This window comes from Electrophorus electricus, chromosome 11, assembly GCF_041902795.1.
Source record: "Electrophorus electricus isolate QZ-2024a chromosome 11, ASM4190279v1, whole genome shotgun sequence".
Taxonomy (NCBI): domain Eukaryota; kingdom Metazoa; phylum Chordata; class Actinopteri; order Gymnotiformes; family Gymnotidae; genus Electrophorus; species Electrophorus electricus.
Genome location: NC_137507.1, coordinates 9,684,445 through 9,700,534, shown reverse-complemented (window position 1 = coordinate 9,700,534; position 16,090 = coordinate 9,684,445). Strand labels below are relative to the sequence as shown.

The window sequence follows — 16,090 nt, the reverse complement described above, 5'->3', positions numbered from 1 at the left end:
TAGCCACGCCCCTGTAGCCACGCCTCTTGGCATCTATCCTGCCTTCCAATATTTCCGTTCTCGTCCGTGGAAAAAAAAAAAAGGCTTCGCGATGGAGAAGCTTCGAGTGTTGGTGGTTTGAAGGTTTGGTTTTTGGACTTCGCTGTGCTGTTTGCGAGAGCATGTTGGACGCTGCGGAGTTTGTTTTGTGAGGACGAAAACATACAAAGTGTGCGAACGCAGCGAAGTTTGCGAAGTTATCGTTTGAGTCCGAAGTTGGGAGACAGGCGCTCGGTGTTTTAGGAAGACTACAGCAAGGTGAGTAGTCTTATCTACAGACGAGAGCTGGGCTTTGTTTTGGTGTTATTTTTGTTTTGGTGTTATTTTTGTTTATGCGTTACTCAGATTACTGGCAAAGGCAGTATTATACTGTTAGAAACCTTTTAGCGCGTTTGGTGCATCGACAGGGAGACTTTTTTTTTATTCTTGAATCCCTTGGCTCCAGCGGGCACTGCGTTCCGGATCGCTGATGTATTAACTGGCGAGGTCTGCTGTTTTTCAACGCAGTTTGATTACATTAACTGGATATTCCGATCAACGATTGTGCCGTGTGTGTAACGAAGGCAACATAAAAATGAAAAAAAGATAGTTTTGACGTAGTTTATGGCGCAATTACGCGGTCAGTTCCAGGAAAGCTGATGAGACTCCGTGCAGGAATGTGCGGAATTGAAGTATCTGAGAGTTTTTGACTCTAGTTTCGCCTCTGAGTCCGTAGTGATGCAGTGCATTAGTGGACAACATGCGTTCAGTTTTACTCAGGACACTTTTTATAAGTGATTTCTGCCCAGATTGTAACAGAATCCCTTACATTACATAAAATCAACAACGCGTCGATCTGTTCGGCTCCCTTTAAAGCGACACGCTAGCGTATTCTGCTCCAGTCCACCACAAGGATCCACAGGTTCACTTTAACTGTGCAGCCTTTGATCATTTTCTGGATTTGGGCATAGGAGTAATTTAGCTTGGTTATAACGTGCAAACCCAATAGTGTAAATGCGACGCTCTTGCAGTTAGAAATCACAGCTAGTCCCTGAACACGTTTTTAAGAGTTTAGATTCAGAAACAGAAACGGTCAACCTTTTACTTTGAGTATGTGAAGTGCCAATCTTCTTTCTCTCAGAAGCCTCTCTGTAAGAAAGGCAGTTTGGCTTTATCCGGAAGGAGAACTCTTGCCGCACAAAAAGCATAATAGCTGACTGAATTTGCTGATGATTGAAAGTCTCTGGGACTTTAAGAATTTCTAACTACCACATCTTAACACCAGGGGGCGACGGGTGCGCAAACAGATGCTATTTTCAATCCGTTGCGTAACAGTGTTTAAATTGTAGTAATCAATGTATCCTAAAATAGACAAAGAGGTGGGCAGAGGGTGCCAGAGGAGAGTTCTTTGATTTTATATATGTAGTCACTTAATAACTTTTTAATAATTGGGCTTTCTTGTCACGTCCTATTACCTGGTTAAGGGGCCATTTGTTTCTGATTTCGTATAACTCCGCATGACGTAGGTCTATTACTGTACTTTAACTACATTGTGTGCACAGTTATTAGGCAATATTTTTACAATATCATCATTTTTATACATATCTTCCAACTCCAAGCTGTATAAACTTGAATTCTTATTGGGTTTAAGCATATCAGGTGATGGTTATTTGTATTATGAGGGAGGGTGTGGCCTAAGGAGATCAACGCCCTATATCAAGGTGTGCATAATTATTAGGCAGCGTCTTTTCCTCAGGCCAAAAAGAGATTTAAACTCGCTCTTTTACAAGTAAAAAATTGTAAAATAACTAAATGAATAAAACCACAAAAATTGCTGAGATATTGGGGTGTAATCACAGAACCAACAGACGTTTTGTTGCAAATAGTCAACAGGGTTGCAAGAAACATGTTGAGAAAAAAAGATGAAAATGATCTGCCAAGGATTTGAGAAGAATCAAACGTGAAGCGACCAGGAACCCATTATCCTCTAGTGCTGTCATATTCCAGAACTGCAACCAACCTGTAGTGCCCAGAAGTACAAGGTGTTCAGTACTCAGAGACATGGCTAAGGTAAGGAGGGCTGAAACCCCACCACCACTGACACATAAGACACATAAGGTGAAACATCAAGACATTGGCCAAGAAGAATTGGACAGATTTTTCAACGGTTTTATGTACTGATGAGACGACAGGAACTCTTGACGGACCAGATGGATGGGCCCGTGGATCAGTAACGAGCACAGAGCTCCACTTCATCTCAGACACCAGCGAGGTGGTTGTGGGGTACTGCTATGGGCTGCTATTATTAAAGAGGAGCTAGATGGACCTTTTAGGGTTGAAGAGGAACACAAAATCAACTCCCAAACCTAGAAGACAAGCAGTGGTACAGGAAAAAGTCTGCATCTTTCAAGAATACCATGATTTTTATGCAGGACAATGCTCCATCACATGCACACAAAGTACTCCACTGTGTGGCTTGCCAGTAGAGGCCTTAAAGATGAAAGAATAATGACACGGCCCCCTTCCTCACCTGACCTACACCCTATTGAGAACTTGTGGGCCCTTCTTAAATGGGAGATTGACGGTGAAGGAAAACAGCACAGCTCTCTGAACAGCATCTGTGGTTGCTGCTGCACAAAGTTGGTCTTCAACAGATTAAGAAACTGACAGACTCCATGAATGGAAGGCTTATGACTGTTACTGAGAAGAAGGGTAGCTATATTGATCACTGATTTATTTATTTATTTTTTTGGTGAAATGTCAGAAATGTTTATTTGTACATTTTGAGTTGTTTATTATTCTCACTTTAACAGATGAAAATAAACAAGTGAGATGGAAAATTTCCGATTTTCATTTAGTTGCACAATAATTATGCACACATTGATATTCTCCTAAGAAATTTGACCATTTTCAATTTCCTAAGTATTAAGATTGTTTATTAACATTTTGGGTTGTCCAAGAGCACTGTAGTTGTTCAATAATAAAATTAACCCTCAGAAATACAACTTGCCTAATAATTGTGCACACGGTATCTGGTCAAGGCCTTAGAGTATGATGATAATCTTTGAACAGTTCCATCTCACAACAACCAGATTATTATTGTTGTTTATTACATGGATAAAAATAAATGGATTATTATTCTGCTAGTGTAGAAACTTTGTGTTGCAGATTATTTTGGTTCTTGCAACTCATACATTTTCCTTCCCTTCGGCAGAATTTGTGGGGTATTGATTTGCTTCTTGTAAGTCTGTACGCGTTCCCTTTTATTCTGATGGGTGACATGTACCAACACTGTACTCTTCAGTGTTATATAAGCACATGACTAATGTAAGTACTAAATGCCCAAGAGAGTGCCTTCCGGTGGTTAGAAACTCCATGTGTGTTTAATGGCAGGCTTTCTTCTCAGCTCACACAAATGCGCGCAGTTGATGTCTCTGTCGAAAGGAAACTGCTCCTTCCTTTCCTGTCATTCTGACAAAGGGCGGTATGAGTAATTAGTGGGGTTGCTTTTAATGTTACTTATTACATTGACAAGGAAATAGTCATTTGCAGATTCTTTTGAAAAATAAAATTACTGAGAGATTTACTTTTGGATTTTGTAGGATTAAAAAGGATTTTTTATTTTTTTTGTGGCACATCACTTGCGTTGCAAAGTGGAACCTGGAACAAAACAACATTAAAAACAAAACAAAACACATAGGATCCGGACACCTGAGCTGTCTAAGACGTGAGGCCACGGGCAAGACTTCAACAGTGACTAAAGACAGAGTGTTTCTGAGGCTGTGTATAGCCATTTGCTCCTATTACTGATTACTGCTTCAGTCAGAGAATCCAGGCTGTTGCGGTACACTTTGAAAGTAACTTCCCAGGCCTCCCACTCAGGCGGCCTCGCTCTGAGCAGAGAGGGCTACTTCTGCCCTGGTTGGCGTGGGTCACAGTGAGCACGGCTGAACCGCTCCTCCAGTTCCCCTGCTGTTACATAAAGCCCCCAGCGTGCAGTCCCTGATGGATGCGTGCTGTCTGGCTCCGACGTGGAGAACCCGCTGTGCCCAGGAGCATTTGTGGGGTGCTTGGAAATCCATGAATTAGTGATGAGAGAGGGGTGCGTGTGTGGGAGTTGACGGGCAATGTGCAGAGCTGGTTAAATAGGAATTAGCTAGCAGGCATAATGTATTGGCACCAGAAAATCAGATCAATCTTCATGTAACTGTAACACCACATTTGCAGCTTTTTCAATGCCACCCTGAAATCTCCCCAACTTGCAAGTCAGCGAAGCGCCAAAGATGGGAGGTGCTCACCTGACAACTCCTGTGAGGAGCAGGTGAGGTAGTGGATTGTTGGAGGGTGGTGTGGATTTGAGGGGGCTATGATCTTCGGGGAACCCTCATCCTGAATAAAGGACAGGTGAAGGTAGGACAGACTTGGACCTGCTGTAGCGTTCTATACCACTCTCTGGATGTTCCGATACAGTATTTGGGGCTCTGAGCGTGTTAATTGCTATCTTTAATTTCTGGTCTTGAGACGTACTGTTGCTGAAGCTCCAAAAAGCAGGTCAGTATTGCAAACTTCAATACTGCCATACAATCAAAGCGAAGATGCTAAGGGCGTGTTTCTGATGGAATGATGTTTACTCAAGATTTGGTGTCATTTGGTAAGCCACTCTGGATAAGAGTGTCTGCCAAAATAGTCAAATGTAAATTTGGTGAACCAAATGTTATGATTGTTCCACGAAACACAAATGGAAGATTGGAGTGAAATTGTATTGTGCAGCCCACATCCTTGAAAATGTATGTCGTTCCCCCCCCCACCCGCAGAAAAGGACCTGCACCCTGAACAGCCCTTATTATGATTGCCACACTTGGATTGTTTGATAGCAAAACCGCTAGACTAATGAATCTTAGTAAGCAGCTTTCTGAGGGTGTGTGAACCCTTCCTGATTTGGCCTTTATAAAAGTTAGAAATGAAAAAACACGTTGTGCGTGGCAGACAGATGTTCATTGTGTGGAGGTGGCAGATTTGGGTGTCCGCTGTCCCCCTCAAACATGAGCACAGTGGTGTGCTCTGCGTTGCACTGACTGTGTAAAGTTGGCGTAAGGTTATCAGAGTCAGTTTTTTGGAAACAAGTTGTTCCAGGCTAGACGTTAATATTTTAACAGGCGCGCACACACACACGGATGGTGTTCTCCAGGCATTTCAACAGGCTGCTGATGTTGTTCTTGGGCCCAGGCCTTCATAATTCTCATAAACCTATAGTCATGGCCAAAGGTTTTGAGACAAAGTTTAAGATCCTTTTGTCAGATATTAATGTGGTATAGTGAAGTACAATTATAAGCATTTCATAAGTCAACCTTTTATTGACACATGCATCCAGTTTAAGCAAAGACTTTATTTACAGTGTTGACCCTCCTTTAAGACTTCTGCAGTTCACCTCGGCATGCTGGACATCAGCTTCTGGGCAAAGTCTTGACTGATGGCAACCCATTCTTGCCTAATCAGTGCTTGGAGTTGGTCAGTTTTTGTGTTTTTGTCCAGTCTCTCTCTTTGAGGATTGACCACAGGTTCTTGATGGGATTGAGATCTGGGGTGTTTCCTGGCCATGGATCCAAAATTTCCATGTTTTGTTCACAGAGCCATTTGGTTATCACTTTTGCCTTGTGACATGGTGCTTCATCATGCCGGAAACAAGCATTGTTCATCACCAAATAGTTCCTGGAACGTTGGGAGAAGTTGCTGTTGGAGGATGTTTTGATACCATTCCTTATTCATGGCAGTGTTCTTAGGCAAAATTTAGGCAGAATTTTGAGCAAGCCCACCCCTTTGGATGAGAAGCGACCCCACACATGAATGATCTCAAGATGCCTCACTGTTGGCATGACACGGGACTCATGATGGCGCTCACCTTTCCTTCTCCGACAATAATTTGTCTAGGTGTCCCAAACAGTCTGAAGGGGGCTTCATCAGAGAAAATAACTACCCCGGTCCTCTGCAGTCCAATCCCTACACTTCCTGCAGAATGTCAGTCTGTCCTCGATGTTTTTCTTGGAGAGAAGTGGCTTCTTTGCTGCCCTTCTTGACACCAAACCATCCTCCAAAAGTCTTCGCCTCACTCTGAGTGCAGATGCACTCACACCTGCCTTCTGCCATTCCTGAGCAAGCTCTGCACTGGTGGTGACCCGATCCCATACCTGCATCCTCTTTAGGAGATGGTTCTGGCGCTTGCTTGACTTTCTTGGGCGCCCTGAAGCCTTCTCCTTGCAGTTCTTGATGATTCGATAAATGGTTGATTTAGGTGATGTCTTACAAGCAGCAATGTCCTTGCCTATGAAGCCCTTTTGATGCAATGCAATGATGATGATGATGATTGCATGTGTTTCCTTTGAGGTAATCATGGTTAACAGAAGAAAACTTCAAGAACTGTCACCCTTTTAAAGCATCCAGTCTGTTCTTCTAATTAGCATGATAGTGATATCAGCTGCCTGTCCTCATTAACACCTTCTCCTGAGCTAACAAGATCACTGAAATGATGTTAGCAGACCATTTTATGGCAAGGCTGGAATACAGTGGCTGGAATGCAGTCATTTTTGTGATAATTTTCATGGCAAGGAATGACTTTGCATTTAATTGCAATTCATCTGATCACTCTTCACAATCTAGAGTTAATGCAAATTGCCACCATAAAAACTGAAGCAGCAAACTTTGTGAAAACCAAAATTTGTGCTAGTCTCAAAACTCTTGGCTATGACTATAGTACACACACACACACACACACACACAAAGGCTGCACATCACTGCTTTTGGGTGCGTGTGTGTGTGTGTCTGTCTCTGTCTCAGTTATGGTAAATTGAAGGTGCTTCTCTGTTGGCCCTGAAATAGGCTGATGTGTATTGTTGCCCTGAGTTCTAACAAAATACACTTTAGAGACTATAGCTGGGACACTGAGTCAGCTCGCGCTCTCTCTCTCTCACTCTCTCTCACACACACACACACACACACACACAAAATTAAAGGACTGCACAACCTCTGTTTCCAGGATGGTTAGGTGCTTGTCAGGGCATGCATACACCCACTTCAGCATTAGCACATTTTTGTGGAATACCGCATATATTTCAAGGTTTGGAAAGTGGGAAGGACTAAAGGTCCATACGTACAGTCATGTGAAAAACAATGTACAAAGTACACAGGACATAATTGTAAAAAAAAATCATCTGATCCTTTTCAGGTCTTCTAATTAGGTTAAAACAACCTCAGACGAATAGCAACGCATGACCAGATTATTATTGATTACACCATAGCAAAAACTAGGGCAAAATGCAGAAGCGATGTGTGATGAATTATTCACATCTGTACTGCTTCTGCAGGAGCTAAGAAGGGTGTGTGTGTGTGTGTGTGTGTGTGTGTGTGTGTGTGTGTGTGTGTGTGTGTGTGTGTGTGTGTGTGTGTGTGTGTGTACACAGTGCCAAGGAGGAAAGACATCAGCATTGATCTTAGAGAAGCAATTGTTTCTGCCTGTCAGAAGAGTGGGCAAGAATTCCTCTAGGATGATGTGAGAGACTGATACAGAAAATCATAAAGTCATACAGAAAAGGATTACTTCATTATTGATTCATGGTGTGTACTTGGGGGGGGGGGTGGGGGTGGGGGGTGTTTCACACCTGGCTCAAATATACTAATATTGGCTTGGTGGAATCTGTTGTGTGGTGGTGTTCAGCTGAGGTTGTATTTATGTAATTTTACTAGACTAGACTCCACTGCACTAGACTCCACTGCACCACTACACTTGACTCTGCTGCGCTACACTAGATTACGCTACACTAGACTACACTGCATTATACTGCACTACACTACACTAGACTACACTGCATTACACTGCACTACACTACACTAGACTCTGCTGTGCTACACTAGACTACGCTACACTAGACTACACTGCATTATACTGCACTACACTACACTAGACTGCACTGCATTACACTGCACTACACTACACTAGACTCTGCTGTGCTACACTAGACTACGCTACACTAGACTACACTGCATTACACTGCACTACGCTACACTAGACTACACTAGACTTCCTGCAGTCACCCCAGTATTTTTGAACCATTGTAATGATTTAACAGTGTTCATTGTCCTTATATTTGGAAGGATTTTGAAAGCAACACTTCAAATTATTGGCTATAGACTGAACCTATGGCATTATGTAAACAGTGGAAAGTGTTTTAACTTAAATTAACTTTAAAAGACAAATTCACATTTGGCAGCATTGTACATTTGTAAGATTTTGGCGTGTGTGCGTGTGTGTCTTGGACTTTTTTTCTGTCCTCATTGCTGCATATCAGTTTTGTAAAACAAAAAACGGAGGACTCGCACATGATCATGACTCATTGCCATAGCAACACACTTTTAGAGGTCAGCAGTCATCTTCACTAGTGGTCAAACTCTCTCTCTCTCTCTCACTCTCTCACACACACACACACACACACACACACACACACACACACTCTGTCTAGCTCTCTTTCTTTTGACACTCCCTCCAGTGGTGTACAAAACACCACGAGAGGCAGGTGGAGGCCCATTTCAGCATTTGTATTCTTTTTTTTTTACGTTTCTGATCTCGTACCCCTACCTCCCCTTTGCCTGCGTGACTTCCCCAAAGCCTCTGGCTCACTCTCATCCTCTTTCACTCTCTCTGTCTTAGTCTCTCTCTCTCTCTCTCTCTCTCTCTCTCTCACACACAGAGACAAATACAGACCTGCTCTCTTTTCATGCTCTACAATGTGGTTATTATTGTTGTTGTTAGCAGTAGCAGCAGTAGTAGTAGTAGTAGTCTGCATTTCCCCCATGTCCTGTTAATGTGCTCTCTCTCCATCTTTTGTCTGTCTTCCTCTTTATACACGTGTCAGTGTGAGTACTCACACACACACACGGCATAGAAATTAAGCCTGTTTAAAAAAACTACACACCTTATCTTTCCATCTCTCTCTATGTATCTGTCAGTCTGTATGGGGATGTGTGCAGTCGTGTGGGATGGTGTCCACTGCGTGCGTGTGTGTGTGTGTGTGTATAGAGATGGGTTATGGCAGGAAAGAATTTACTGGAACACATAATGTGAAGCATGCTATCCCGATCTGTCATCACAGTTGGTGTCTGACTGAGTGACACGGTCAGTTATAATCTCTCTCTCACTCACTCACACTCTCTCACTCTCACACACACACACACAAATAAAAATACAGACCTGCTCTTGTCTCATGTTCTACACTGTGGTTATTACTTACTTATTATTATTATTATTATTATTATTATTGCTGTAGTTGTTGTTGTTAATAATAATAATATTATTTATTGTTGTTTTTGTTATTATTATTAGTCTGCATTTCCCCCATGTCCTGTTAATGTGCTCTCTCCATCTTTTGTCTGTCTTCCTCTTTAAACACACTGACACATTTGTACACTCACACATATGGCATAGAGGCATTAAGCCTGTTAAAAAAAAACGACACACCTTCTGTAAAGTGTCTGGGGGGGGGACCAACTCCAGCAGTTCACGTTGTCATGTTGGTTGACCCACAGGAGTCCAAGGGGGAGGGGGAGGGGGAGGGGGAGGGGGAGGGGGAGGGGGAGGGGGAGAGAGAGAGAGAGAGAGAGAGAGAGAGAGAGAGAGAGAGAGAGAGAGAGAGAGAGAGAGAGAGAGAGAGAGAGAGAGAGAGAGAGAGAGAGAGAGAGAGAGAGAGAGAGAGAGAGAGAGAGAGAGAGAGAGAGAGAGAGGGGAACATGCATATCTAGAGTGCGAGGTGGAGATGGCGCATTAGTTGGGATGGGGAGAACAGACCACTAATAATAGCAGAGTGAAGATTGCCGCGGAAGAGAGAGAGACAGCGGAGTGGAGAGGAGAGTGCTGAGTCAGTGAGCAGCATGAGGGAGTCCTCTACACCCAGCGGTGGGGGGGGACGCACGTCCCCTTGTCTGCACAAGAAATGACACGTCCACCTGAGCTGCTGCCACGGAAGGGTTACTGCTCCCCCAGGATACCCCCCAGAGCAGCCCGGGGGGCGTTTGCGCGACGCGTTTGCGCTCGGAAGCCCTGCTGGCCGTCCTGCTTTCGCGAGTGCGTGTAATGACGGGAAGCAAAACCCTGAGAGGGCTGCCCCCACCTGTTTACTGGTAATGACGTTTGGAGAAACGTCGGCGCATGTGAAGACGTGTGCGCACGAGGGTTCGAACCACGTCCTGCGCGGGCTCCGCCTCTGAAGATGGAGCAGCGCGACGCCAGCCTGGAGGTGGGCGCCGCGCGGAGCCCCTCCCTGGACAGCACCGAGCTGGAGTTTTCCCGGGCCGCTCGCCGGGGCCGACGGCTAGCCATGGGCGCCTTCTCCGGCCGCAGAGTGCCAAAGGACCAGAGCAGAGCGGCCTCTGAGGGGCGCGAGAAGCCAGGGCCGCGGAGCGTGTCAGGCGGCGGCCGGTTCCTGGTGTTTTACCTGGACTTGTCCTTTGTGTTCCTGCTAGAACTGGAGAGACTGAGGATGGCACGGGGCTGTCTGTGCTGTGTGAAATACATGATGTTCCTCTTCAACCTGCTCTTCTGGGTGAGTAGCTCCCACTGTGTGTGTGTGTGTGTGAGATCCATTCATTTGGCAGGACATGCAGATTATGTTCATGTGAGGAAGCGCTCTGCCTTTCTTGTCAGTAAGGTTTTAATAAGGGTTACAGTAAGGATTACCTTACTGATTAGAGGTTGGATTGGGGAGATTCTGCAGTATTAATATTTTGCAGTTCAATAATTGGTCTGCACCAGTGTTGGAGAGTCAGGGAGTGTTGGTAGGATGAGCGGAGAACCTTGGGTTCAGCCGGAGTAAGAGAGCATCTGTTTGAGCCACGCCGGTCTTTTTCTGTTTATGAAGGGTGTTTGTTTATGGCTGAACTGAACCAGAGGAAAACTTTGGTCAGATTCTCCGCAACCTGAGCACAAAATGCTCGCTTGCTCTCTCTCTCTCACCAACACACACACACACACACACACACAGAAGGACAGTGTGAGGGTGTAGTTGAATATATAAAGTAGCTAGGAGATTTACTTTTCTTCGGTCAGCTTCAGGATTGTTAATCTTATGTAATGTCATGTCTGTGTGAGTGAATGTGTCAGTATTTTTGAGTGAATGAGTGAGTGCATCTCAACAACCCAGAGATCAGATTTCATGTGTTGAACAGGAGGTGCCTCTGCTCACTCCTTAATTTATCAGTCATAAAGCAGTGGCCAGACCTCTGCTCCACACATGCTGCCATTTACTGAACATGGATACACACGCATATCACACACGCACACACTCACACACATATCTCTCTCTCACACACACAGCATGATTCAGGCTGGAGGAGTCAGTTCTTAGAAAATAAGTGGTAGTGGTGTTGTGCATATAATCACAGGTACTGAGTGCCAAATCACAGGTACTGAGTGCCAAATCACAGGTACTGAGTGCTGAAACATCTTTCTCTGTGTGATCTCTCTGCCTCTTAATTGTTATTTATTAAACCACAGGCTGAATTTAGAGAATTCTCTTCTCTCTTCTCCCTTCGCTGTGATCGATTCATACATACATATGTCTGTGTCTGTCTGCGCGCTTGTGGGTGTGGGTGTATGGGTGTGAAATAAAAGGAAATGCATTTTAAAAGAAAAGCCATCCATAGTCACTAGTAATTTGTGAGTTTGTGGAGAATACACATTAGCCTACTTTTCCAAAGACCTGCACAATATATTCAGCCGACTCTGTGTGTGTGTGTGTGTTTGTAAGCACTGATTATGCTGACAGAATACTAAACTGAGCTAAAGCAGTCTAATAGTGTTTGCCACCGCAGACAGACACTCTGACGTTACGTTCACTCTGCCATGCGCTTTTTCCTGGGCAAGGTCTTTTCTTGTACTTCCCTTGCTCTTCCACACGGTCTCCCGAAGGGAAAAAAAACCTACAAAATGGAATTTTCATTTTCATTGTTATTCGACAGCCAGACTCATCGGGCACTCGCCACCCTCAAGGTGTGGCTGGGGCTCATTTTCAGTCTCCACTGAGATCAGACTGCCAGCAATGTATATGAACAGAGGTCACAGTTTTCACTAGCCAGCCAGCTCCCGTCAGAGAGACAGCCAGAGAGACAGCCAGCCAGCTCCCGTCAGAGAGACAGCCAGAGAGACAGCCAGCCAGCTCCCGTCAGAGAGACAGCCAGAGAGACAGCCAGCCAGCTCCCGTCAGAGAGACAGCCAGAGAGACAGCCAGCCAGCTCCCGTCAGAGAGACAGCCAGCCAGCTCCCGTCAGAGAGACAGCCAGAGAGACAGCCAACCAGCTAGCTCCCGTCAGAGAGACAGCCAGAGAGACAGCCAGCCAGCTAGCTCCCGTCAGAGAGACAGCCAGAGAGACAGCCAGCCAGCCCCCGTCAGAGAGACAGCCAGCCCCTTGCCCACTTGTGGCTCTTCAATGGATCTCTGTCGAGTGACATTTCTTCATATAGAAATGACATTTCCAAGTGATATATATTCCTACATGAAGAATATATATATATATATATATATATTATTTTTCAAATGGAATTCTGTTCATCTGTAATGTGACACATTTTTTTTAAACTTGTTTAAAATGTGTTTCATTTGGCCTGGTTTGATACGAATTTAAGTGCATTTGAGTGTCTGCATTTCATTTGCATTAAATTACTCAAATGTGATTTCTGAAAAAAATGCTTAAATGCATTTATTCCATTATAACCTACACACGGTTTTCTTGACATTTCATTAGTATTTATATAACTTTGTCAGGGAGACAACACAATATCGTTCTATATCTGGAAGTTTGCAAAGTACACACACACACACACCACACACACATTACAGTTCATAAATCACAGCATGGAACAGGCGCCCAGATCGGGAAGTGGGCTTTGCAGATCATTGGGAGCTTTACTCTGCCATAACATCTGCCCTACATCAACCATGACCAGTCATGTTCTTCTGGTTTATGTCGTAGTGGAATTATAATTGAGTTAATTATGCAGCTCTCCCTCCTCCCGTTCTATCTCTGTGTCTCTTGTCCACTCTAGCTGTCGGGCTGTGGGTTGCTAGGCGTGGGGATTTGGCTCTCCGTGTCGCAGGGGAGTTTTGCCACCTTCTCGCCCTCCTTCCCCTCCCTCTCTGCCGCCAATCTGGTCATCATCCTGGGCTTCATCGTCATGGTGACGGGCTTCCTGGGCTGCATGGGAGCCATCAAGGAGAACAAGTGTCTGTTGCTGAGTGTGAGTGGTGGCCTACAACTCCCACAGTGCAGTTTGTTTTTGTCACGAGGCTGCTCTGCATAGATTATGAAGAAATCTAATTCATACGTGACATATTTGATGGCGGTACCTGAGTGTAGAATATTTTGTGTAAGCGTCTTTTTTTCTAAGCATGATTCCATCTTTTTGGTTTCCTTTTTCACTAGTTCTTCATCGTGCTGTTGGTAATTCTCCTGGCAGAGTTGATTCTGCTCATTCTTTTCTTTTTGTATACAGACAAGGTAAAGCACCACACAGTCAGTGCGCACACCGTGTACCATGTGCTTTCCACACGCAGGAAGTGGAATCTAAGTGTAATCGCTGTCTTGCAGGTGAGTGTGAACGCACAGCAGGATCTTAAAGAGGGTCTGCGACTGTACAACACAGATAACAACGTTGGACTGCGCAATGCATGGAACATCATACAGGCTGAGGTGTGTGTTTGTGTGCTTGTGTGCCAGTCAGAGTATTTCAGACTAGGAAGGTGGACACCTACATGTGTGTCTTGGTGTGTGTGCGTGTATGGTCTCATCCATCAGTCTGTAAAGTCAGAGTAAATGTAATTCATGGATCTGAGGGAAACTGTTTTAGAAACTGGACATTTCACTCTACAGCAGAATGACTTGGGCTGGAAAATATTAGATAGAAAATTAGATATACAATAAACATGCCAATTTGAGTTGCATGATGAAATCTCGCATCGTCCAGCCCAGGTTGTCAATCATCCCTTTGTCCAGTGTGGCCACGCTGTATATGCTACATACAGTACAATAAATATTTGAGAGACAGTATATTGTTATATTTGTGCTGTTTTATAATGATTGTTGTCATATTGTGTCTAATTTCTAAATTAAACTTTATTATAGCTATGTATGTATTGTGTACATATAGTGTATGCTGCTATCTGTGGTTTCAGTAACCCAGGGGGGATTACGGAGGAATAATTGTATAAATAATAATTCAGCGTTGGTGTTATTGCGCTTGTGTGAAGAGACGTTTCAATATACAGAAAAGGACATTATTTCTCTTGGCCCCACTCTCTCCGTTTCAGTGCGAAATCAATAACATTCGATTGGTAGAATCCTTGCAGAGATTTTCTCCTTTGCAGGCCTATAACTGCTGTTTAGAAGTGTTCCCATAAATGTTGAATGAAGCCATAATCTTTCTCTATCTGTCTCTTTCCCTCTCTCCTTCCCTGTCTGCCTCTCTGTCTCTCCCTCCCTCTCTCCTTCTGTCTCTCCCTCTCCTCTCTCACTCTTCCTCTTTCCCAATCTCTCTAGTGGCAATGTTGTGGTGTGACTGGGCATACAGACTGGCACGATGCCCTGCCGGAGAAGACGGTGCCAGACCGATGCTGTCAGGAGCATTATAGTGAGTGTGGTCGCAATGCCAGCAGCGTCTTCTGGTCCCGGGTGAGTATGTGGGCGAGTGGCTCCCAGAGCAGGAGGGGATCTGGGTGGAGGTGGCGGCTGTGCTCATGAACTACACCCACTTTTCTGGGGGCCTGATTATGGCTTTGTGCTGATACGGGTGCTTTGACCCCTAGGGTTGCTATGAAAAGGTTGTGGACTGGCTAGACGATAACAAACACCTCTTAGGCACTATTGCTATGTGTGTCCTTGTTATACAGGTATGTTATACACACACACGTACGTGTGGTAATGATATGTAGATACACTCATATGTGGATGCGTTGTTGATAGTCACTGAGAGTACGCGTTCCCCAATCTGTTCAGATTTGCTCATACTGAGTCACATTCATTGATGTCATAAAGGTTCTCTCCTGTACAAGGTCAGTACTGATGTCATTTCCTGTCCCTTGCAGCTCCTTGGCATGGCATTCTCCATGACCCTGTACCAGCAGATCCACAGGTCAGGGAAGAAATATGATGCTTAGAAGAGCCGCCTAAGGTGTTATCTTTGTAGAAAACTTCCAACTCCCAGAGTGCAGTTATGCTGTTCTACTTCCTGTTTTTTTCCATTCCTGGATATTGCGCATTATGAGGAACTGCACAGTACTTGTTTTTGATGGCCAGACAATTATTTTATACTGTATTTTGAAAGCCTGTCTTCACAAAATTGCTAAAGATCTGTTCCAATCTGGAAACAGCCTTTGAGGTCTGCACAGAGGAAGAAGACCTGAATGAAAGGTATTTTAAAGAAGAAAAATGACTCTGCTCACAGGAGGACACAACCTGTTTTTCTGTTTTTTGGTTGTTGTTTTTTTTTTTTTAAGTATTCCCTTGAACTCTGAAAATATTCACCAGCCAGGACACACCACCCTACTAGATGCAGGAGCCTGTCCTTTGTACAAAAATGGACCAAATACACACTTTCATTTTCTCTCTCAATCTTGTCTTCCCCCACCACGACTCACTGTACAAGATGCATATTTGCAGTAAAAGCATGTTATACACATGGCTTCCTGCCTTCACAAGCTCACTGTATATGTGTATCCCATAAGATGAATATAGTGCTGTTGATCATGAGTATTGTGTCTGTCAGAGTGTATGTGAAGAGTGCAAGACATGTTTTCTGCCTGGGATGACAGTCCTTTCACCTTGGACCTTTTTATCAGTGGTGCACTTCAGTGCTCGCGCTCGCTCTCTCACACATTTCAAACAGTCTTATCTCTTCATAAACTATAAACACATTCATATGTAGACTACTCATTGATTTCTAACTATTCTTGGTATGTTTGAAGTTGCTGGTATAATCTTAATCTTCGAGCCAGTATCCAATACCCTGTAAGCTAAAGGCCTCCCACTGGACCACAAC

General features: G+C 44.3%; 1 protein-coding gene across 2 annotated transcripts; it reads left to right on the top strand.

The window, feature by feature from the left end:
* Positions 1-47: 47 nt before the first annotated feature.
* tspan9b (tetraspanin 9b) lies at positions 48-15,801 on the top strand. Of its 2 annotated transcripts, XM_027021285.3 has the most exons (8): positions 49-297; positions 10,525-10,604; positions 13,103-13,294; positions 13,480-13,554; positions 13,645-13,746; positions 14,593-14,724; positions 14,859-14,942; positions 15,138-15,801. In XM_027021285.3, exons 2-8 carry the CDS (start codon positions 10,542-10,544, stop codon positions 15,207-15,209), a joined length of 720 nt encoding a protein of 239 aa, XP_026877086.2. In that variant the 5' UTR covers positions 49-297; positions 10,525-10,541; the 3' UTR covers positions 15,210-15,801. The 2 variants fall into 2 exon arrangements, with proteins under 2 accessions (XP_081579026.1, XP_026877086.2); XM_081722900.1 differs by lacking the exon at positions 14,859-14,942 and having other exon boundaries at positions 48-297.
* The last annotated feature ends 289 nt before the right edge of the window (positions 15,802-16,090 follow it).